The 23,658-nt window shown below is 41.1% G+C and overlaps 1 protein-coding gene across 2 annotated transcripts in view; it reads right to left on the bottom strand.

The window, feature by feature from the left end:
* Positions 1 to 745: 745 nt before the first annotated feature.
* The window catches only part of DCUN1D2 (defective in cullin neddylation 1 domain containing 2), a 52,053-nt gene continuing 29,140 nt past the window's right edge, over positions 746 to 23,658 (bottom strand). For both annotated transcript variants that reach the window (XM_077482841.1, XM_077482842.1), the window contains exons 3-7: positions 14,987 to 15,155; positions 9,272 to 9,402; positions 5,155 to 5,237; positions 2,308 to 2,404; positions 746 to 1,287 (exon numbers count right to left, since the gene is read on the bottom strand). In XM_077482841.1, coding sequence (XP_077338967.1) covers positions 1,208 to 1,287; positions 2,308 to 2,404; positions 5,155 to 5,237; positions 9,272 to 9,402; positions 14,987 to 15,155 — 560 coding nt within the window. In that variant the 3' untranslated portion in view covers positions 746 to 1,207. The remainder of the gene's footprint in view (positions 1,288 to 2,307; positions 2,405 to 5,154; positions 5,238 to 9,271; positions 9,403 to 14,986; positions 15,156 to 23,658) is intronic.

Here is a 23,658-nt window from a genome sequence, read left to right as displayed (position 1 = left end):
TTGGGGGGGGGGGGAGGGTCTTGGCATGTGACGTCACTGATCGTCTTTCCCTATAACAGGGAGCAGACAATCAGTGACAGCCACACTAGGAAGCACGAGGAGAGGTTTGTTTACACTTACCTCTCCTTGTTCAGCTCTGTGACCGAACGCGGTACACTGACAGCGATCGGGTACGCGGGTCCCACGGTCACGGAGTTCAGGACCAGGTCGTGAGTGCGCGGCCGGCGGAGTGCGCGCGCCCCACGGCTGGGCTTTTAAGGGGCAACGTAGCTGTGCCCAGTCGTGCCATTCTGCCAACGTACATCACCGTGAGGCGGTCCTTAAGTGGTTAAGCTATCTTTAAGGGGGTAATTCTTCTTAATGACCACAAAAGTGTAAGGAGTATTCTTCTCACTGACCATCACACTAATGTATCAAGCGTTGTAGTTGTTTTTAGCAGGGGTTCCCTGAGATTGGAACATTATTTCAAGGGTTCCTCTGTGTTGAAAAGGTTGAGAAAGGCAGGCATAGACTAAATTCTTGGGTGGTATTGTGTTTACTGAGCACCAGCTGTGTGTGCCCTGACCTATTTATGGCTTCAAATCATATCAATATAATGTAATCGGAGACTCTCCTTATTTTAGACACAGATATATGGCGACCCCACAGAGCAATGTACTGTTTATGCACAGTTAAAAGAATTAAACTTGCAGCTAAAAATTTATATTATATTGAAGATACAGCAATAAAAATGCAACATGGCATGTAAGATTCCATTAGAGATTTAATTTACAACACAAATACTGCTTTTTATATAGATACAATATAATACAGCTGTTCAGTAACTGCTGGTGTTTATTCTGGCTTGTAAACTCAATGGCATGCTCTTTCATTTTTTTTTTCTTAGAATTTGTTTTAATAAAATGGCCTCTATTGAAACGACTCCAATGTATAAAATCATGCAATCTCTACATCCTATAGGATACAACCAATATAAGATATGAAGCCAGCATCCTACAAACAGCCCGTACTCCCACTGTGGGATCTTCTCATCTTGCCAAAAGCCATCCACCATAATGTTCTAAGGCAGAAATCAGACAGTGGCATTTTCCATGTCCTTGTGTCCAGGTGACTGTTGCACGCACACTCTCAGTTGTTGGCGAAAAACAGTCTTCATTATCTAAATGAAATGGCAAAAGCTTCACTAGTCCTTTGCAAAAGTTCATAGTTAAAGAGCTTTGCGTTTTTCGCTTGTCACTAATGGTCTTGCATACTCCACGAAATCATCTATAAGAACAGGCCATGCCCCTAGAAGACAAATTAACACAACTAAATTATTCACAGCACAAAATACGGCTGAATATTCTAACAAAGACATGCTTTTAAATGTGAAGGCTCCAGGGTTGCCTTCTTAACCTTGGTTACAGAATTTAGGGAGTCATTGACCCGGAAACAGAGCTGCATGCTTGTTTTAGGTTAGTAACACAATAAGTAGTGAACCCAGGTTAGAATAATGGTCCTGGAACCATTTAAATGCAAATACTGTTCAAAGACCATTCAGCAATGGAAGCCCACATATCTACAACGTCACAGTTGGACTTTAAGGGCCCATTCACACGAAGAACTGAATACAAACCAAACAGGATTGCGCTGCATGTTCCTGTGCAGTGTGGTTTCAGCCTACCCATTTTGAATGGGCTGAATTCGCACCACATCACAAAGTAGTGCATGCACTACTTTTGGAAACACACTGCAGCTGGGTCATATGGTAAATTTGCACCATGTGATCTGGTGTGGGGAAACGCACTGCGTGTTTAGGGTGTTGTTAACTTTGCACTGACACCCACTGCAGATCACAAGCGCAGTGCAATTTGAATGTGGTGAGGGAAATCGGCATGTAAAGCAGGTTTCCTACATGACATTCTAGTGTGTACGGGCTCTAAGGGGGTCAGTGCAAAGTTGCACTGCACATTACTTCATGTAAATCACAAAGGAACATGCAGCGCAATCCACATGCAGTTCCTAGTGTGAATGGGCCCTAAAGTTAACCTGTGCTGTGAAATTGTAGATGATGGTGCCGTTAACCTTCTTCTCAAAGTACTGGCTGCCTGGCGTCACGGTGCCTGGCTGATTCCAGTATATTATTAGTGAGTCAGAAGTAGGCAGTGAGTGAATTCAGAACCCTTGAACTGCTAGCTGTACTAGACTAGTAAATAAAAAAAAATTAAAGCCACAGGATCAGAATTATAGGAACCATTTTAGAAGCATCCATAAACAATTCAACTAGATGCGAATGTATGTCACTCCAATAGTTACAAAGGACTATACCTTCTTCATCATAGTTGGACATGTCATCTGCAATCATGTTTCCAAAATCCAACAGAAGGTTCCAGGTATCCTTTGGGATGGATCTTTTATGATGTTCCTGAAACAAATAAATACAACTAAGTAAATATTTCACAATGGCAGAGAAGCCAACCAGCTGTAAATTCATTCAGTGAGTGCCGGTTCACACAGGAGCGTCTTGTCAGGCGACTTAGCCACCTGACAAGTTGCGATCCGTTCTGTACTATGGAACCGTTCTAATAGGAGCGACTCAAGTTGTTCCGACTTAGAAAAAGGTTCCTGTACTATTTTTGGGGCGACTTGCATTGACTTCTATACAGAAGTCGTTTTGCAAGTCGCTGCTGAAGTCGTGTGCAGGTCGCGTCTGTGAGTCGCGCTGCAAGTCGTGTCGCCCCTGTGTGAACTGGCAATAATGCTACAACGGGAAACCTTATCACATCTGCAACTATTCGCAAAAAATTTTTTTTTTTTACCAAAATTACATTTCTTACAATTGTTCAGAAGCAAAAGCAACTGAAAGATATACATAGTATGACAAATATACAACATAAATATGCAGGTATGTGAATCCTACATTGAATGTCAATAAGTGCACAATATAAATTAGTGCCATGTGATCTGATTCTTGTGACAGCTATGCCAACAAGAGTTTTTTTACTGTATGCCACTAAAAAATATAGCACCTAATGGTATACATCCAATTCCTTGATGGAGGGGCAAAAAAGAAAAGTGCGTTTTACAGGGAGTCAGAGCTTCTGATAGGGAATTAAAGGTTTTTTTGTCTAAGCCTCTTTTTGCTTACTCTTGTTGGTGTTCTGATCTCCCAAGAGTCCTAGCTCATAGGGATCAAGAAAGAATGCAAAAAACGTGTGACTATGGGGAAAAAAATGTGGGGGTGGCCTTCTGAGGAGACCTAATGCTCACCAAGAACGAGGGCGTGGGAGCAGGTACCACCAAAAACTCAATACCAAAAAAAAAAGTCAATTTTTTTTCTTTACAGGCCGGGGGAGAGGAAATAAAAAAAAGGTAACTCATTTTTAGGTGAAGGTCCACTTAAGGCCTTATTCACACAGGTATTTAAAGGCCAATACATATGAATGCATTCCAAAAAGCCTTCTGCTTTAGAGAGTATCAATGCATGTTTAATCTCCCATAAAACACACTAAATATAAACGGGGAACAGAACTAGAACTTTTTTTTGATGAACAGAAGCATCAAATTTTGCAACCTAAAATCTTGCTATAGACAGTTGCTTTCTATTACATGGTGCATGGCTCCCCATACATGTCAGTGGCAGTGTGCTGTGTAGAACACGTCAGATTTTGAAAGACATTTCACACATTTGGCAAACTCAGTCTGCAGTGCTCCTCTCCTTTCTCCCTGTAAGTTTATTCAATCGCCTGTTTGTAGGAACTAACCTAAAAAGGCATTTGTTAATGCTGTATTATTAAAAACAGTATATGCCATCAACAAAGTAGTGGCATTTTTTTCTCCCCAGATTATTCAATTTAACCACTTGCCTCTGGCCCACAGTACTGCAAGTGGGCAGCAGCTACAGGCTGAGCGAAGTACTGGTGCAATCCCATGACTGATGTGCCCGGTGGATCACGGTGCATGGTATGACTGGTCATAGTAATCACATGATAAGCAAAACAGTGAATTGCCTACTATTGTATTGTTTTTTTTTTTTTTTTTTTAACATATTGTCACCAGTCAGTATCCCTGATCACCGCCACACCAGTTAAATGATGATGATGTATTGCCCTGGTGACATTATATAAAAAATATCTTGGACTGTCTACTTCCAAAAAGGGGTCACTTGGGGGATATTTGTACTGTCCTGGCATTTTAGGGCCTCAAAAAATGAGATAGGCCGTCAGTACATCAGCATTGATACATTTTAAAAACATATACCATAGTTTGTAGACTCTATAAAACTTTCATACACACTAAATAATATACATTGATTTTGATTATTCTTACCAAAGAAATGTAGCAGACTACATTTTGGCCTAAATTTATGAATAACGACTATTTATTTGCAAAATTTGGTAACAGAAACTAAGAAAAACCTTTGACCGTTCTGTTCTTTGTTCTCAGGTATGCCCATTCCCCCTCTCTCCTTTCCCGACCATTTCACTTTGGGTTATGTTGGATGTAGCGCGAGGTATTGTATCCTATATATGAGAATACAATCCTGTTTTGATACAACCGTTAAAATACCTCACAAGCCCCCCTGTGACTGGGGTATAGCTTGATGAAGTCATATGAAGCTAGCTATCTGAATTTATCAGAGGTTACTTTACGCTCACAATCCAATGTCCTCTCTTGTCCCCCTATGTGCCCCTTAGGCATTCATTGTTTTTTTTCTTTTTTTCTGTTTAGCTGTGTTTTACTTTTATCAATGCATGTTATTTTGAAAATATAAAATAAAGATTATATATAAAAAAAAAAAATCACCAAAATAAATGAATTTGTGTGAAAAAAATGATAAACATTTAATTTGTGTACAGTGTTGCATGCTCATGCAATTGCCAGTTAAAGTATCTCAGTGCTGAATAGCAAAAAAATGCTCTGGTCATGAAGGGGGTAAAACATTCCAGAGGTCAAGTGGTTAAAGACAATAAAAAAAGACTTGGTTCTGATGTTTCATAATGTTGTGTCAGATACCAGCCTGCAAGCAAATTTTATCTCATTTGATTAACAAATATTAGGCAGCAGCTAAACCACATGAGTGTTTACTATACTATATATAGCAGTAGTGTTGTAAAATGAATGAAACATAAAAAAATATATATACTCTGCACGTTACTCAGATAAGATACTTACCAACAAAAACTTATTCCACAGATCTAAAAATTTGAATCTTCCAGATAAAACTAAATTCCAGTATGCAATTGCCATATCCAAATCTAAAAAGCAACAAATAAAATCATATATATATATATGTTAAAATATAATAATAATATACCAGACGGGCATCTATCCCAAATCGCAATATAAATAAAAGAAAGTGCTGCACTAACTTATTACTAACCTGTGCGAATTACCTTTTCTGTGTGTACTTCCACATATCCCTGTAAATGATACATTCTAGAGCAGTGGCCATCAACCCTGTCGTCTGGACCCACTAACAGGCCAAGTTTGCAAGATAACTGAAATACATCACAGGTGATATCATTTGCTGCTCAGTGATTGCAGTATTCTAGTCTGCATATCTCCAAGGTAATACATAAAACCTGGCCTGTTAGTAGGCCCTGAGGACATGGTTGATGACCACTGCTCTAGAGTATATCTTCAATATTATAAACAAAACAATTACTGTATTTATTGGCGTATAACACTCACTTTTGCACCATGAAAATCAGGTGCAAATAGCGTGTTATACGCTAATACTTCAATTTTAGCTGACTCGGAGGGGACAGGGAGGGGGGTGGGACGAGCGCTGTCAGATTACATACAGTGAGAATCTCCTGTTTACTTTGCGACAAAACTAATAATCAATAAAGTGACTTTGTGCAACAGTATAATACAACGTATAAACTCATATCATCATCTATCATTAAAAAAAAGACCATTATTTACGTGCTCAAGTTTTCTACACAAAAGTGTGCAAAGTTCTATGATGACAAATTCATGTAAAGACGTGTTGATATAATAAAATGTATAAAATCCATCCAAATCCAAAATGTTGTTAACAAGCGTGTTCTTGTGTACACTTCAGTGTATGCGCACACCTTAGAGTGTGTGACCTTGCAGTTCAGCTTGGTCAAAACACGCATATGAACCGCCTCTGGGTTCAGTGTTGTACTAGGATTCTGGGCTGATTGCTGGCACATTTTCCACATGTATATAATAAAAGAAACTAGATAATAAAAAGTTTAAACAATATTCTACTATTAAAAATTAACCCCTTTATTAGGGTACTCACTGGGTGCTACATTTCCTGGGTGCTACAGTGCTTCACTCTTTACAGACAAAAAGAAAACGCTGTGTCCGCTGAACCAATATGTCCTTTCCTTGCCGAGACCGATCCACTGTCTCCTGCACCGACCTGTCCCCTCCCCAACACGTGTCCATACCAGCAATGTGACGTATCTTCATCAGGGGAAATTATATTGGACGGTTGCTGTGTCAATCACTATATAGTGTTAAGGCGGCCATTTTCTTGTAGACTGCAGACATTCTATTGTCCGCGGAGTTTAATACTGCTATTAGCATCACTGGGCATGTATCATATTTATAATGAGCCTACGGTCCGGACTATTATTTGATGTATTTGTGTTCTTAGCCTCATTAGAATGTAAAAACTGTAAAAAACACAATGAACAAAGGATCCCTCCTTCATTACCTTTAAAACTCAGGGCGGTGCATAAAAAAGAACACATCAATTACAGCCCTATAACGGTGGACAAATCATTTATAGCGCTATAAATGATTTTCCACTATTATAGGGCTGTAATTGATTTTTTCTTTGCACCGCCCTGAGTTTTAAAAGTAATGAAGTATTCTTCACATGAATTTGTCATCCTAGAACTTTCACATAGCACTTTTAGTGCACCGGAACACTTTTGTGTAGAAAATTTGACGTAAATAATGGTCTTTTTTTTAATGACAGGTGATATTAGTTTATACGTTGTACTGTTGCACAGAATCACTTTATTGATTACTAGTTTTGTCACTAGAGCACTTTATATAATAGTTTGGTTTCTAATATTGAGATAGACTCTAGAGTGTTTAATTTACAGAGATACGTAGAAGTACACATGGAAATAGTAATTAGCACAGGTTAATAATAATAATAATAAGTTAGCGCAGCACTTTTTTATTTTTATTTCTATTTGTACGGTCATTTGGGATGTGATCAGTGCAGGCACCTTTCTATACAAGTCAATATATGTTTATGGTAGCTCGCAAGATTTCTACTGTTTATCTATCCCATTTCGCCATTTATTGTTCGCTATTCTCCCTAATGTCCTGGTCTATCAGAATATAGAAAAAGCTCATGCTCTGAAACCAGAGGCTGCTGTTCTCTGCCGTGTTTTAGACTATCACTTGATTCATCAAGTAGGAACTATGTCAGGAATCATTTGGTTATAAATTTTGCATTGGGGCCCATTAAAGTGAATGGGGTTTTGGATGGAGTGGGAAAAGGTTAAGCCACCCTGCAAGGCAGATCCCAGCATCTGCCTGGTGTTTCTAGGGGCCCCATATACAGTGCCTTGCGAAAGTATTCGGCCCCCTTGAACTTTTCAACCTTTTGCCACATTTCAGGCTTCAAAACATAAAGATATAAAAATTTTATTTTTTGTGAAGAATCACCAACAAGTGGGACACAATTGTGAAGTGGAACGAAATCTATTGGATTTTTGAAACTTTTTTAACTAATAAAAAAAGAAAAGTGGGGCGTGCAAAATTATTCGGCCCCCTTGCGTTAATACTTTGTAGAGCCACCTTTTGCTGCGATTACAGCTGCAAGTCGCTTGGGGTATGTCTCTATCAGTTTTGCACATCGAGAGACTGAAATTCTTGCCCATTCTTCCTTGCAAAACAGCTCGAGCTCAGTGAGGTTGGATGGAGAGCGTTTGTGAACAGCAGTTTTCAGCTCTTTCCACAGATTCTCGATTGGATTCAGGTCTGGACTTTGACTTGGCCATTCTAACACCTGGATACGTTTATTTGTGAACCATTCCTTTGTAGATTTTGCTGTATGTTTGGGATCATTGTCTTGTTGGAAGATAAATCTCCGTCCCAGTTTCAGGTCTTTTGCAGACTAAAACAGGTTTTCATCCAGAATGGTCCTGTATTTGGCTGCATCCATCTTCCCCTCAATTTTAACCATCTTCCCTGTCCCTGCTGAAGAAAAGCAGGCCCAAACCATGATGCTGCCACCACCATGTTGGACAGTGGGGATGGTGTGTTGAGGGTGATGAGCTGTGTTGCTTTTACGCCAAACATATCGTTTTGCATTGTGGGCAAAAAGTTCAATTTTGGTTTCATCTGACCAGAGCACCTTCTTCCACATGTTTGGTGTGTCTCCCAGGTGGCTTGTGGCAAACTTTAGATGAGACTTTTTATGGATATCTTTGAGAAATGGCTTTCTTCTTGCCACTCTTCCATAAAGGCCAGATTTGTGCAGTGTACAACTGATTGTTGTCCTATGGACAGACTCTCCCACCTCAGCTGTAGTTCTCTGCATTTCATCCAGAGTGATCATGGGCCTCTTGGCTGCATCTCTGATCAGTTTTCTCCTTGTCTGAGCTGAAAGTTTAGATGGACGGCCAGGTCTTGGTAGATTTGCAGTGGTCTGATACTCCTTCCATTTCAAAATGATCGCTTGCACAGTGCTCCTTGGGATGTTTAAAGCTTGGGAAATCTTTTTGTATCCAAATCCGGCTTTAAACTTCTCCACAACAGTATTACGGACCTGCCTGGTGTGTTCCTTGGTCTTCATGATGCTCTCTGCACTTTCAACAGAACCCTGAGACTATCACAGAGCAGGTGCATTTATACAGAGATTTGATTACACACAGGTGGATTCTATTTATCAACCATCAGTCATTTAGGACAAAATTGGATCATTCAGAGATCCTCGCTGAACTTCTGGAGTGAGTTTGCTGCACTGAAAGTAAAGGGGCCGAATAATTTTGCACGCACCACTTTTCAGTTTTTTATTTGCTAAAAAAGTTTAAATTATCCAATAGATTTCGTTACACTTCACAATTGTGTCCCACTTGTTGGTGATTCTTCACAAAAAATTAAAATTTTATATCTTTATGTTTGAAGCCTGAAATGTGGCAAAAGGTTGAAAAGTTCAAGGGGGCCGAATACTTTCGCAAGGCACTGTAACAGCATGACCTTCACAACTCACATGGGGGAGGGAGTAATCTGCCTTTGAGGCATACATAAGTGCTAACCCGGGGGTAATAAATAAACCCATACCTACCTAAACCTTTTTGTCCAGGATTTTTTGCAAAATTAAATGTAAACTGATAAAAGTCTTTAAATTTAAGTGGATCTTTCAGCTCTTGTTCAAGTCGGGGTAACTGAGCCCTCAGTTTTTCTGTGCTGTCACACCTGGAAATATAAATTAAAAAATAAATATTTGATATAAAAGCAATACGCACTAAATTATATAACCGTAAATGCCACTAATGAAACGCAAGTGGTGCAATGTAGATGTGCAGTGGTATTCTTTTATATTTACATTGATCCAGTATATGGATGGTGCATGGACCAATGTGAGCTCCCCCTAGAAGGTAAAAATCACTGTAGTAGACACTGCTATTCCAGTGATATTCACTAACTTCCAAGTCCTGTGCTGAGTGGCTGCCCTGCTACATTGTGAACACAAGAGATCGCCACTTAACATAGGCTCCATTCAGAGACTGCTTTGCATTTTCTCAATGAATGCAAATTAGGGTTGCACAGACACTAAGCATTTGCATGAGTATCGGTACTCGTGCAAATGCTCCAGTACCTGAAACTGATACTTTCAGGTTGGGTTCTTTCAGCTGTCAGCGCGGGATTCCCCCACTGATAGCTGAAATGTAAAAAAAAAAAAAAAAATCATTGTATCTTTCTGTTTATTCATCTACAGATCAAAGCGATAAACTATTAACTATTTCTCTGTTTAACCTTTTATAAACCCTTAATTTACTCTAATCATCCTTAATTAAAAGGGAGTTCCACCCAAAAATGGAACTTCCGCTTTAAGTGAATGTGACCCCCTGACATGCCACATTTGGCATGTAATTTTTTTTTTGCGGAAACCCTACAGCTCCCTGGGAACCATGGCGCCAGAAGTTCCCCTTTACCCCTCCCTCTTGGCAATCATCTGGCACACGTCATAGGTCCCAGATGATTGTCCAGCCAATCACAGCGCGGCTCTCCCACGGTGACAATGCCGGCGCCGCAGAGAAGAGGGGGAGACGAGCGAGGCTTCATTCCCCCACATTGCTGGACCCTGGGGCAGAAAAGTGTCCGATTATTACAAGTCAGCAGCTGCAGTATTTGTAGCTGCTGACTTTTATTTATTTATTTTTTTATTTTATTTTTTTGTCGGAACTTTAACTCCCTATTCTCCTTCTCCATTTAATTCTTATTTATTTTGCTGCTGATTTTTTTTGTTCACTTCTATTTTATAAACTCTTAATAATTGAAAACTTTTTTTTTTGCTTTATATTATATATTTACACATGCTAAACATTGAAAAAAAGTACAAAATATATAAAAAAAAACATTTATTTCATTTGTAAATAACTTTTCAATGCTTTGTACCATTGCTGACAGCTAAAGTGTAAACAAAACAGTTGCAGTAGGTATTGGTAACTGGTATCGGCGAGTACTAAAAAAAAAAAAAAAAAAAAAAAAAAAAAGAGAAGTATCGGTACTTTAAAAAAATTATATTGGTGCATCCCTAATGCAAAAAAAATTCTATTTGGATGATGTGGAGAGTGTGATGTCACCGCCCTGCCTCCTCACTTTGCCCAATTAGAGAATGCTTTGCGTTCATTGAGAAAATGCAAAGCCTTCTCTGAATGGCACTTGTGTTGAGTGGCAACCTCCTATGTTCACAATGTAGCAGGGCAGTCACTCAGCACAGTGGTCTCTACTATAATGATCTCCACCTTCTAGAGAGATCCTACAGGTATGGTATATTCATAGTTACATTGGCTCAAGTTGGACCAATGCAACTATTCAAATATATCCATACCTGGTATTATTCTTTTAGTTAAATAAATAAATCTTCTAAAGTGTTAAAACCATTTTTCTATTCAAAAATATAATGATCTGAAAACTGCTAGGTGAAAGTTAAAGCTGAACCCCAAGCATAAGCATTTAATGCTGTTGTGTGTTCTTCAAAAAGAAACATATTTTTCCAAACCACTAGATAAGCATCTGTCATCCCTTCCACGACAGTCTGGAAGACGGAGGGGGGAAGTACAGCAGCTAACCAGGCTCTGCTGTGGGCACATGTGCTCAAAGATAACACAATACCAAGAGGAAAAAAGTTTTAAAAGCCCCTTCACTATCTAATCAGCAGGCTGTGAGCAGGGAGGTGACACCACTGTATTCCATAAAGCCTAAGGGTTGCCATACATGGTGCAAATTTCTTCCCTGCAACCAGACAGTGTTGACAGGGGAATCAGCAATTGTCTTCTCCAGGAGGACAGGACAGTGATTATCACTAGCAGCTAGCGATAATCGCAAGAGAATACTGCTGAACTGGCCGAGGTTCGAACCGTGTATGGCCGGCCTAAATTTAGCAAAAATAAAAAAACGGAAGATTCAGCACAAGCAATTAAATGCACAGTCACTATGATATGTCCCTTTTGTTGATTATTCTTCTTTTAGAAGAAATCTTGCTTCATCCTATCCCCCCTGCCATAAACTTCTGGTGCAGCAGCCATTATTAAAATTAAAGGGCTGCCAGGAGGTCTCATCAAGAGAGCCTGCTTTTCCTGCCAGATCCGCCATTCATAAAAGCCATACTTCAGCTCCTGTGATTAAAACAAGATAGTAGTACAGCTTCTATGAATGGCGGATCTAGCAGGAAAAGGCAGACATAGGCTCTTATGTTTTTAATCCAATCTAAACTTAGGCCTTAACAGAGAATGCAGTGTCTCTCTTGGCTGTGAGGTTCGGCAAAAATGTATGAACCAGACACACACTGCTGGACAGAATTACATGTGTACAGTATCTCACATTTTTGTAAATATTTTATTATATCTTTTCATGTGACAACACTGAAGAAATTACACCTTGCTACATTGCCAAGACCATGCGGCAGTTTAACAGGACAGGTTCCACTCAGAACAGACCTCGCCATGGTCGACTAAAGAAGTTGAGTGCACATGCCAGCATCATATACAGAGGTTGTCTTTGGGAAATAGACGTATGAGTGCTGCCAGCATTGCTACGGAGGATGAAGGGGTGGGGGAATCAGCCTGTCAGTGCTCAGACCATATGCCACACAATGCATCAAATTGGTCTGCATAGCTGTCGTCCAAGAAAGCAGCCTCTTCTAAAGATGATGCACAAGAAAGCCGGCAAACAGTTTGCTGAAGACAAGCAGACTAAGGACATGGATTACCGGAATCATGTCATGTGGTCAGGTGAGACCAAGATAAAAACTTATTTGGTACAGATGGTGTCAAGTGTGTGTGGCAGCAACCAAGTGAGGCGTACAAAAACAAGTTTGTCTTGCCTACAGTCAAGCATGGTGGTGGGAGTGTCATGGTCTGGGGCTGCATGAGTTCTGTCAGCACTGGGGAGCTACAGTTCATTTAGGGAACCATGAATGCCAACACGTACTGTGACATACTGAAGCAGAGCATGATCCCCTCCCTTCGGAGACTGGACCATAGGGCAGTATTCCAACATGATAACGCACCTCCAAGATGACCACTGCCTTGCTAAATAAGCTGAGGGTAAAGGTGATGGACTGGCCAAGCATGTCTCCAGACCTAAACCCTATTGAGCATCTGTGGGGCATCCTCAAAAAGGAAGGTGGAGGAGCGCAAGGCCTCTAACATCCATCGGCTCTGTGATGTCATCATGGAGGAGTGGAAGAGGACTCCAGTGGCAATGTGTGACGTTCTGATGAACTCCATGCCCAAGAGGGTTAAGGCAGTGCTGAAAAAATAATGGTGGCCAAAATATTGACACTTTGGGCCCAATTTGGACATTTTCACTTGGGGTGTACTCACTTTTGTTGCCAGCTGTTGTTTAGACATTAATGGCTGTCTGTTGAGTTATTTTGAGGGGAAAGCTAATTTACACTGTTATACAAGCTGTACACTCACTACATTGTAGCAAAGTGTAATTTCTTCAGTGTTGTTACATGAAAAAAATCGAATAAAATATTTACAAAAATGTGAGGTGTGTACTCACTTTTGTGAGATATTGTATGTAGTCTGTGTAATTTGCTGTGTTGTCAACCATTTTTTGGTCTGTTAAAAATACCATTGAAAGGGTTTTCCTATATCTATTCTATAAGTGTAAGAAAATTATTTTGATCTTGCAAGAAATCATGTGAACTTGATAACTTCCTGTCATCTTTGCCTCTTCTAACTATTATCAGTTAGAAGCGTTCCAATCTCTTTAGATTAAGTTGGCCATAGATGTTCGAATCTAGGACGGTTCAGCAGAAACTGAGTTTCGAACCACGTATGGGTAGGCTGAATGTACTCTAGTTGACTGATCTATAAACATGGGTACAACCAGCCTGTTGGATTTTACATGTGATTATCGCTAGCCGCTGTTATAGCCACTAGCAATAATCACTGTGTTCTCCCAGTGGGGAGGGTTTCCCCCAGCTGGGAGAACACAATAGCTCGACAAGAGGGATTCCCATGTCAACCTGTGGTTGTAGGAAAGAAATTTGCTCCGTCTATGGCCAGTCTTAGAGAACACCTCCTCATTAGCTACAATGAGAGTGGGAGGCAGTCTATAGTCCTGTTCTAGTGCGACAACAGCGCTTCTTCATAGATACAAAAACCGTAAGTGAGCATTTGTTACTGGAAGTAACCAGGTCGAAAATAATAGAAAAAGGCTTTGTAATTTGTAAAACTTAAAAAAAATCAAATAAAATAAAAAGTTAACCACAGCCACCACATATAAGGACTGGAAAGCTGTTCTATATAAAAGGTTTCTTCTTGGGTTTAGATACTCATTAAGGCTAGGTTCACATCAATGCGACTCTGCAAGCTGCGTTTGCACAAGCACGGCTGTGCCTACGTTTCATAAAGCAAAAAGATTCCTGCACCTCTTTTAAAAGGCAGCCAGAGGGAAATTGCATGAAGCTTTCTCACCATGCAATTTCCTGTAACTGAAAACATGCTGCAGTTTCAGATGCATGGGGGTACCATTAGGAATAAATAGCAGCCTCATGCATCTGCAAGGGGGCAGAATGGTTTGGCTGTGAGAATAGGTGCAATTTACACACTGTCCCGCATCTGCAACCACCTGCACAAGTGTGAATTGAGTCTAACAAAACAAAAAATGCTTCAGCTAATTTATAGCAAAGCAAGGGTATCGCTTAAAGTGATATGAAAATGCCTTTTTTTTTTTAAATAACAAAGTGTCATACTTACCTGCCCTGTGTAATGGTTTTGCACAGAGCAGCCAGATCCTCCTTTTCTCGGCAACCCCATCGGCACTCCTGTTCCCTCCCTCCTGTCGAGTGTCCCCACAGCAAGCAGCTTGCAATAGGGGCACCCAAGCAAGCTTGGTCCCGAGCTGCTGCTCTGCATGTCCATTTACACACAGAGCCATAGCTCAGCCCCGCCCCCTCTCTCTCTCCTCATTGGCTCACTGGTTGTGATTGACAGCAGTGGGAGCCAAAGGCCCCCATTGCTGTCTCAGCCAATGGAGAGGGAGAGTCCCCGGAGAGCCAAGGCTCTTGTGCAAATAGCTGGACTGCACCGAAAAGGTTTTTTACCTTCATACATAGAATGCATGGTAAAAAACCTTGAGCTTTTACAACCACTTAAACCATTTCTGCAATTAAATATAGTGAATAATTCACTACAGTAGTCTTAACTATTATAAGGACAAGTAATACAATATGCTTATTTTTTTCTGAACACTTTAAATGCTGCAATACAAGGCAATCTCAAACTATGGTAGTTGTTGGGTGGACTATGGGCATACATACCCAAGCTCTGTCATGCCATCAATAAACTCCTTTTTACTAAATTCACATTGTGTAGCTGCTCGGAACTTCCATGCAATGACTAATACACTGGTACTGGCTGGATCCAAATGTAAATCATCGCAGAACAACTGGATTCCATCTATTCCTATTTTATTTTCATCTTGTGGATCTGCAATTTTTCAAAAAACAAAAAAAGAAAGCATATTATTTACAGAAAATCAACAGGTTATACAATACTTGGGCTATGTAAACCTGCGTAACCCTTCCTAACCAATGGTTATACTGGGATTTCCTTTGTAATATGCATGAACAGTAAATAAAATGTCGGACACTTAACTAGCTCCTAATTTGTATTTTGCTACCACATCACGCCAAGATTTTTCATCACAAAATGCATCACCTCCTCCCATGCTCGGCTCCAGGACTTTTCCAGAGCCTCTCCAATCCTATGGAACTCATTACCCCAATCTGTTGGATTATCTGCTACACTATTAGCTTTTAGACGATCCCTGAAAACCCACCTCTTCAAAGAAGCCTACCCTACACCCTACCCACACCCAACAACTGTATTTTCATTTTCTTCATCTGATCACCCCCCACAGCTATTACCTTTTGTTCCACTTGACCCCTCCTTCTAGATTGTAAACTCTAACAAGCAGGGACCTCTGATTCATTCTGTATTGAATTATATGGTAACTGTAATGTCTGCCTTCATGTTGAAAAGTGCTGTTTTCAGGGGAGAGAGACCACCTCCTGTAATAAAATGCATGTAAACACACAAGTATTTTGTGTTCATGCATGTTATGGGCAATGTTGAATTTGATTAATTGCACCAAAAAGACTAAAGTTTAAATGGGGGTCTAAATCAAAGAACACTATTGAAATACACTGTAACAGGAAACTAAAACTTGCTGGGTATGCAATGTTGAAATCACAAGATTGTCTCAACAGAATTACAAACAGGTAAACCTGTACATTTAAGTTTTTTGAAGCAGAACACCAGAATCTCTTCTAAAAGCATTCTAGGCTCTTCGACCTCCACTAATATGCACTTGTCCCGATACTAAGTTTAGGTAATCCAACCCACTAGTTTCCATCCAACACTGAAATTTCAGCAATAGGATAGATTTCATAATAGATTTTATTGATCTATTTTACAGATCTAATGACCAGTGATCATACTGGTCACAGCTGAAGGTACAAAACCACGTCAGGAAGTCAGGGCCGTAACTTTACATATCTTTCCTAATGTACAAACGAACATTAACCGCTTCAGCCCTAGAAGATTTGACCCCCTTCCTGACCAGAGCACTTTTCGCGATTCAGCACTGCGTCGCCAAGTCTACAATTGCGCAGTCCTACGGCATTGCACCCAAATAAAATTGACGTCCTTTTTTCCCCACAAATAGAGCTTTCTTTTGGTGGTATTTGGTCACCTCTGTGGTTTTTATTTTTTGCGCTATAATCAAAAAAAGCAACAATTTTGAAAAAAAAAAAAAAAAAAAAAAAAGCTATATTTTTTACTATAATAAATATCTCCCATAAATATATAAAAAAAATATTTTTTTCCCTCTCAGTTTAGGCCAATATTTATTCTTCTACATATTTTTTGGTAAAAAAAAATAAAAAAATCTCAATAAGCGTATATTGACTGGTTTGCGCAAAAGTTATAGCGTCTACAAAATAGGTTATAGTTTTATGATTATTTTTTTTTTTTACTAGTAATGGCGGCGATCTGTGATTTTTATTGGGACTGCGACATTACGGCAGGCACGGACAATTTTGACACATTTTTGGGACCATTGCCATTTATACAGTGATCAGTACTATAAAAATGCATTGATTACTGTAAAAATTTCACTGGCAGCGAAGGGGTTAACACTAGGCGGCGATAAAGGGGTTAACTGTGTTCCCTACAGTTCTAATTGAAGGGGGGAGGGGACTGTGTAGGGGAGATGACAGATCGCTGTTCATACTCTGTATGAACAGACGATCTGTCTTTTCTCCCCTCAGAGAACCGGAAACTACTCCCGGTTTGCCCCAATCGATCGCGGGAGCCCGGCGGTGATCGCAACCGCTGGGCACTCCCAACGGCTCCGTGGGCGAGCAGGGGCACATGATTTTTATAACAGCTTACCTGTAAAATCCTTTTCTTAATCGTACATCATGGGACACAGAGCCATAGTAATTACTATGTGGGTTATAGGCCACCTTCAGGTGATGGACACTGGCCCACCCTAAGACAGGAAGTTCACTCCCTATATAACCCCTCTCACTACTGGGAGTAACTCAGTTTTTGTAGCAAAGCAATACACGTGTATACCAGAAAGAGGGGAGGGACCTCTGTGTCCCGTGATGTACTTCAAAGAAAAGGATTTTACAGGTAAGCTGTTAAAAAAAATCCTATTTTCTTAATTGTACATCACGGGACACAGAGCCATAGTAATTATGTGGGATGGATCAGAGCAATTCCAACTGAGGGGAGGGAGATGCAACAAAATTAGGGACACATGAAACTAGAGGAGTTATACTGCTGCCTGCAGCACACTACTCACAAAGGCGATATCCTCATGCTTTTTTACATTCACCTGATAAAATCTGGTAAACGTATGGACTGAAGACCATGGAAGCTTGGTGATGCACTCCCACAAAGCACTAACAGTCCTAGTGGAGTGCGCTTTTGAGGCTGGAATCCTCCTCTTTAAACCATAAGCCTGAACAGTTACCTGGTGACTTCATTTAGAAATAGTAGATTTCGATGCTGCCTGTCCACTTCTAGGACCTTCAGACAACACAACAAAACATTTGTTTTTTTAAATCGAAGCAGTCGCCTTCAAGTAGACCTAGAGTGCGCTCACCACATCAAGAGAATGTAGAAATTTTCCTTCCGTAGAACAGGTTTTGTAAAAAATGAATAAAAACTAGACACTACCTTCGGTAGAAAGTTAGGATGAGGGAGCAATACTACCTTATCCTTGTGAATAATCAAATATGGCTCTTTACAAGAAAGAGCAGCCAACTCCGATACCCTTCTTGCAGAAGATACCAGAAAAAAATGGCTACCAGAAAATTAGTTTCCTTGCCAAAAGGACCAAGGGAATACTCTGTATCGGCTCAAAAAAGGCTGTTTCAGCAATGCCAACAGAACTGAATCCAAGTCCCAAGGTTCAGGGGTGACTTAACTGGAGGATTAAGCCGCGTTACCCCCTGAATAAGCTACGAACCAAAGAATGCAAAGCAAGTGGTTGTTGAAATATCGATAAGGCCGAAACCTGGCCTTTGATAGTACACAAGGCCAGCTTCATTTCTAACCCCATCTACAGAAAGTCAAGGATTCTACTTAGGACACACTTTATGGGGTGCCAACCCCTGGATTCACACCAGGAGACATATGCCTTCTAGACTCTATAATATATGATTCTGGAGGCCGACTTCCTTGCATAAATCAAGATAGATACCACTGAACCTGATAGCCCACACTTCTTCAGAATATGAGTCTCAATAGCCAAACCATTAAATTTAGCGTTTCTAAGGTATGATGGAATACTGGACCTTACGAGAGAAGGTCTGGATGTGGTGGTAGGGTCCATAGGTCCCCTACTGCCATCCTTATGATCTCTGCATACCAAGATCTTCTGGGCCACAAGAATAACGGATCTCCCTTCTTGCTTGATCCTGCAAGCAGTCGTGGAAGCGGCAGAATAAGAGGAAATGCCCTAAATCAGTGAGAACTGATACCACGGGAACACCAAGGCATCTGTTCCGCATGGTAGCGTATCCCTCGTTCTTGACACAAAGTTGACGATTTTCTTGTGGAACCTGGACGCAAACAAATCTACATCTGGGAACCCCTCATCTTTGGGATATTGCCAGGATGGGATCGGGCTGAAGGGAACATTCTCCTGGGAACAACTGCTGGTGACTCAAGTAGTCCCCCTGCCAATTTTCTATTCACGGAATGAAAACTGCGGATAGGCAAGGTACATTGTTTTCTGCCCAAGTTAAGATCTAATTCACCTCTCTCTAGGCCACACGACTTGTCGTGCCTCCTTGGTGATTGATATAGGCCACTGCTGTGGTATTGTCAGATTGGATCCTGACAGGACAATTCCGTAACCTGAACATCCAAGCCCTCGAGGCCAAGCACTCTGCCCGAATCCCTAGAATGTTGATGGGCAAAGTCATTTTTGATCTGGACTATGTACTTTGGACAGTTGCTTCTTCCCAGACTGTTCCCCAACCCAAAAGGCTGGCATCTGCTGTTACCATCTTCCAGGTATCTGGTAGGAAAGATTTTCCCTTCTGCAGATTCTTGGTTATCAACCACCAACTGAGGCTGCGGTGCACCCTGGAGACAGACACATTCGGAAATCTTGAGCTTAGACCTACTTGTTCCAAGCCGACCAAACACTGTTTTGCAGCAGCCTCAAATGAGACTGAGCATATGGAACGGCCTCAAATGAAGTCACCATCTTTCCCAACAACCTCATGCAAAGTCGAATAGAAGGATTCTTTGCTTTGACCATCTGAATCAGTTCCTTTATGGCACTGATCTTCGCCTGGGCAAGAATACCTTTTTCTGGGCTGTATTATTAATCAGACCTAGGTATTCCAATCTCCTTGAAAGAAGATTTTCTACCTCAAAACGTAGATATTTCTGGTGAGCGGGAAATATAGGTACAGGGAGGTATGCATCCCTGATGTCTATTGACGCCAGAAGTTCTCCACCTTGTAGGACGGAGAGTACTGATTGGATTGACTCCATGCGGAAAGGAATATGCAGAAACCGGTTTAGATCTTTGAGATCTAGAATGGGTCTGACATACTCATTTGGTTTTGGTACGGTGTTAACCACGAAGATCAATCTTTTGAGACAAAAGATGGTCCAGTGCTTGAAAGAGAGACTTATTTTCCCCTGGAGTCTGAGAAAACGAGGAGATGGGGACTTTCGGAACTCAAGTTTGTACCCTTTAGTTATTGAGGAAGCCCCCCATCTGCAGCCTATGGCACCTGGCATTCCTAGGCGGTCTCCCATCCAGGTACTGACCAGGTCGGAACCCTGCTTAGCCTCTGAGATCAGATGATATTGGGTGCTTTCAGGGTAATGTGGCTGCACGCTCCGACACTCTTCCTGCCAGACTCTTGAGAACTGCGGAAAGGAGGCTTCAGTTTCCTTCTTGATCTTGACGGCGGAGACCGACGTGACTGCCTGGAAGCAGATGCTCCTGGCACTGAAGAAGGAGCTTGTTTAAATGAACTATGTTTACTCCTGTTAGCAAAAGGATACTTTCTCCACAAAACATTTTTTGGGATCTAATTATCCAAATCATACCTAAACAGCCTTTCACTGTAAAAAGGAAAACTAGCCAGGAGCTTTGCATGAGGCTTCGGCTGACAAACTTTCCAACCATAAGATTCTATGCCTATGCATCAGTTAAGTGTAAGGTGCGAGGCTTGAAGAATAGAATCTCTCATGGCGTCTATTGCCAAACATAATGCCGCTGATAACTCGGCTAAATTCTGGGCCTGCTGATGAGGAAAAACCTTGAGCACCTGTTCAGACTGGTCTCTTGAGGGCTGACATACAGCAATTGCTGCTAGCGCAGGTTAAAACATCAGAAAAAAAACATTTTTTTTTTAATAGGAATTTCCAACTTTATATCTGTTGGATTCCTAAGCATTTGAGCATTGCCTATCGGACAGGTCAAACTTTCACTCGCAGAGTATATAGCAGCGACAATTGCTGCTATCTCCCACTTCTTAGTGAACTTTTCCTCCCTAGGAAAAAAGTGTTAAAACCTTATAGGAGGAAAAAACTGTTTATCTGGGTGATCCCACTCAGAATATATAAGCCTTTCCAGCAACGAATGGACAGGAAAGGCATGCCGCGCAGCTTGAGGAGGCTTTAATGAACCCAAACAAGCAACTGGGCATATCAACCGACTAAATGAAGAGTAGCAAGAAATGTGGAGCATTTGGGATGCGATTAAAGCCGCTAGCTATCTCATCATGGCTTGAGGGAAACCCTCTTCAGTAAAATTGACAGGGGCTGAAGTGTTGAAAACAATTGCAATATTTGATAGCCCTGATCGCTTACTCTGACCGACCATCCCAGAACTCTCAGGGGAAAATGCCAATGTAGAGTGTTTAGCGCTACCCTTTAAGACCTTTTGTGGGGTGTTTCTACCCCCCTTCTGACCATAGCCCGATGCACAAATGCAGAGGGACTACCAGAACAAATCACATCCACTGCTTTAGCAAACAGTCCAGCAACTGCTGCTGCTATTTAACGCTCAGTCTTATGCTTTTAATAAATGTGGCAAAGGAATACATGTGTCACCACTTACAGGCCTCTTTTTAGCTTTTGTGTCTCTCCGACAGCTGCAGCCAGCAAAAAAAATGTAGCCTTTTAAAAAATATCCCCGTGCTGGACGTTGGCTTCACGCCAACGCCGCACTAAACCATGCCCACTCTGTGTTCCCCCATGCCCTCCCCCTTCCTCTTTTCAAAAAAGAGCGTTTTCCCGCGTGAGTCTGGGCCTCCGATCCGACGGGATCGGAGTGTGTGTGTGTGGGGAGGGTGGCAAGGAGGAGGGCAGTGACAAACCGCCGTACAGAGGGGATGGACAACGGAGTGGCACCCACCAATCGTTCTGCCTCTCCTTCTACTCAGAAAGAGGGGGATCTTTTGTCCGGGTGGGGGGTGTTTTTTTTTTTTGAGAAATACCCCCCCCCCCCAACATTTTACCGGAGTCCTGTGACTGCTAGCCAGAGAGAGAGCTCTGCCAGCATCTGCTGACACAGCATGATTTCAGAAAGCCTGACAAGGTATGTGCTCTATACAGCCCCCAGTGGTGACTTTTAGGCATGACAACATTTACTTTTTAAAGGAGACAATTCATAAGAAGCTTTAACCACTTTCAGACCGGACCATTTTGCTGGTAAATGACCAGAGGTCTTTTTACACTTTGGCACTGCGCTGCTTTAACTGGTAATTGCGCGGTCATGCAATGTTGTACCCAAACAAAATTTGCGTCCTTTTCTTCCCACAAATAGAGCTTTCTTTTGATGGTATTTGATTGCCTCTGCGATTTTTATTTTTTGCGATATAAACGTAAAAAGACCGCAAATTTTGAAAAAAAATGATATTTTCTACTTTTTGTTATTAGAAAAATCCAATAAACTCAATTTTAGTCATACATTTAGGCCAAAATGTATTCAGCCACATGTCTTTGGTAAAAAAAAAGTCAATAATTGTATATTTATTGGTTTGCGCAAAAGTTGTCACATCTACAAACTAAGGTACGTTTTCTGCAATTTACGCAGCTTTTAGTTTACGACTGCCTATCTCATTTCTTGAGGTGCTAAAATGGCAGGGCAGTACAAAACCCCCCCAAATGACCCCATTTTGGAAAGTAGACCCCCTAAGGAAATTGATAAGAGGCATGTTGAGCCCATTGAATATTTTATTTTTTTGCCTCAAGCGATTGAATAATGACAAAAAAAAAAATTTTTTTTTTTTTTTACACAAAGTTGTCACTAAATGATATATTGCTCACACATGCTATGGGCGTATGTGAAATAACACCCCAAAATAAATTCTGCTGCTTCTCCTGAGTACGGGGATACCACATATGTGGGACTTTTTGGGAGCCTAGCCGCGTACGGGGCCCCGAAAACCAAGCACCGCCTTCAGGCTTTCTAAGGGCGTACATTTTTGAGTTCACTTCTCACTACCTATTACAGTTTTGAAGGCCATAAAATGCCAAGATGGCACAAAACCCCCACAAATGACCCCATTTTAGAAAGTAGACACCCCAAGCTATTTGCTGAGAGGCATGTTGAGTTCATGGAATATTTTATATTTTGCCACAAGTTGCGGGAAAATTACAAACTTTTTTTTTTTTTTTTTTTTTTTCACAAAGTTGTCACTAAATGATATATTGCTCACACATGCCATGGGCATATGTGAAATGACACCCCAAAATAAATTCTGCTGCTTCTCCTGAGTACGGGGATACCACATATGTGGGACTTTTTGGGAGCCTAGCCGCGTACGGGGCCCCGAAAACCAAGCACCGCCTTCAGGCTTTCTAAGGGCGTAAATTTTTGAGTTCACTTCTCACTACCTATTACAGTTTTGAAGGCCATAAAATGCCAAGATGGCACAAAACCCCCACAAATGACCCCATTTTAGAAAGTAGACACCCCAAGCTATTTGCTGAGAGGCATGTTGAGTCCATGGAATATTTTATATTTTGCCACAAGTTGCGGGAAAATTACAAACTTTTTTTTTTTTTTTTTTTTTTTCACAAAGTTGTCACTAAATGATATATTGCTCACGCATGCCATGGGCATATGTGAAATGACACCCCAAAATAAATTCTGCTGCTTCTCCTGAGTACGGGGATACCACATATGTGGGACTTTTTGGGAGCCTAGCCGCGTACGGGGCCCCGAAAACCAAGCACCGCCTTCAGGCTTTCTAAGGGCGTTACAGTTTTGAAGGCCATAAAATGCCAAGATGGCACAAACCCCCCCCAAATGACCCCATTTTGGAAAGTAGACACCCCTAAATTTAGGGGTACACTAGTGAGACTAGGTAATAAATGGCGGGTGCCCTGAAACTATAAAAAAATAACTAACCAACCAGCGTCACCTGTAACAGTTATA

The sequence above is a fragment of the Lithobates pipiens genome, unplaced genomic scaffold (assembly GCF_037356315.1).
Source record: "Lithobates pipiens isolate NorthernLeopardFrog02 unplaced genomic scaffold, aLitPip1_a1.2 Scaffold_16, whole genome shotgun sequence".
Classification (NCBI taxonomy): Eukaryota; Metazoa; Chordata; class Amphibia; order Anura; family Ranidae; genus Lithobates; species Lithobates pipiens.
This window is presented reverse-complemented; position numbering and strand designations above follow the sequence as displayed.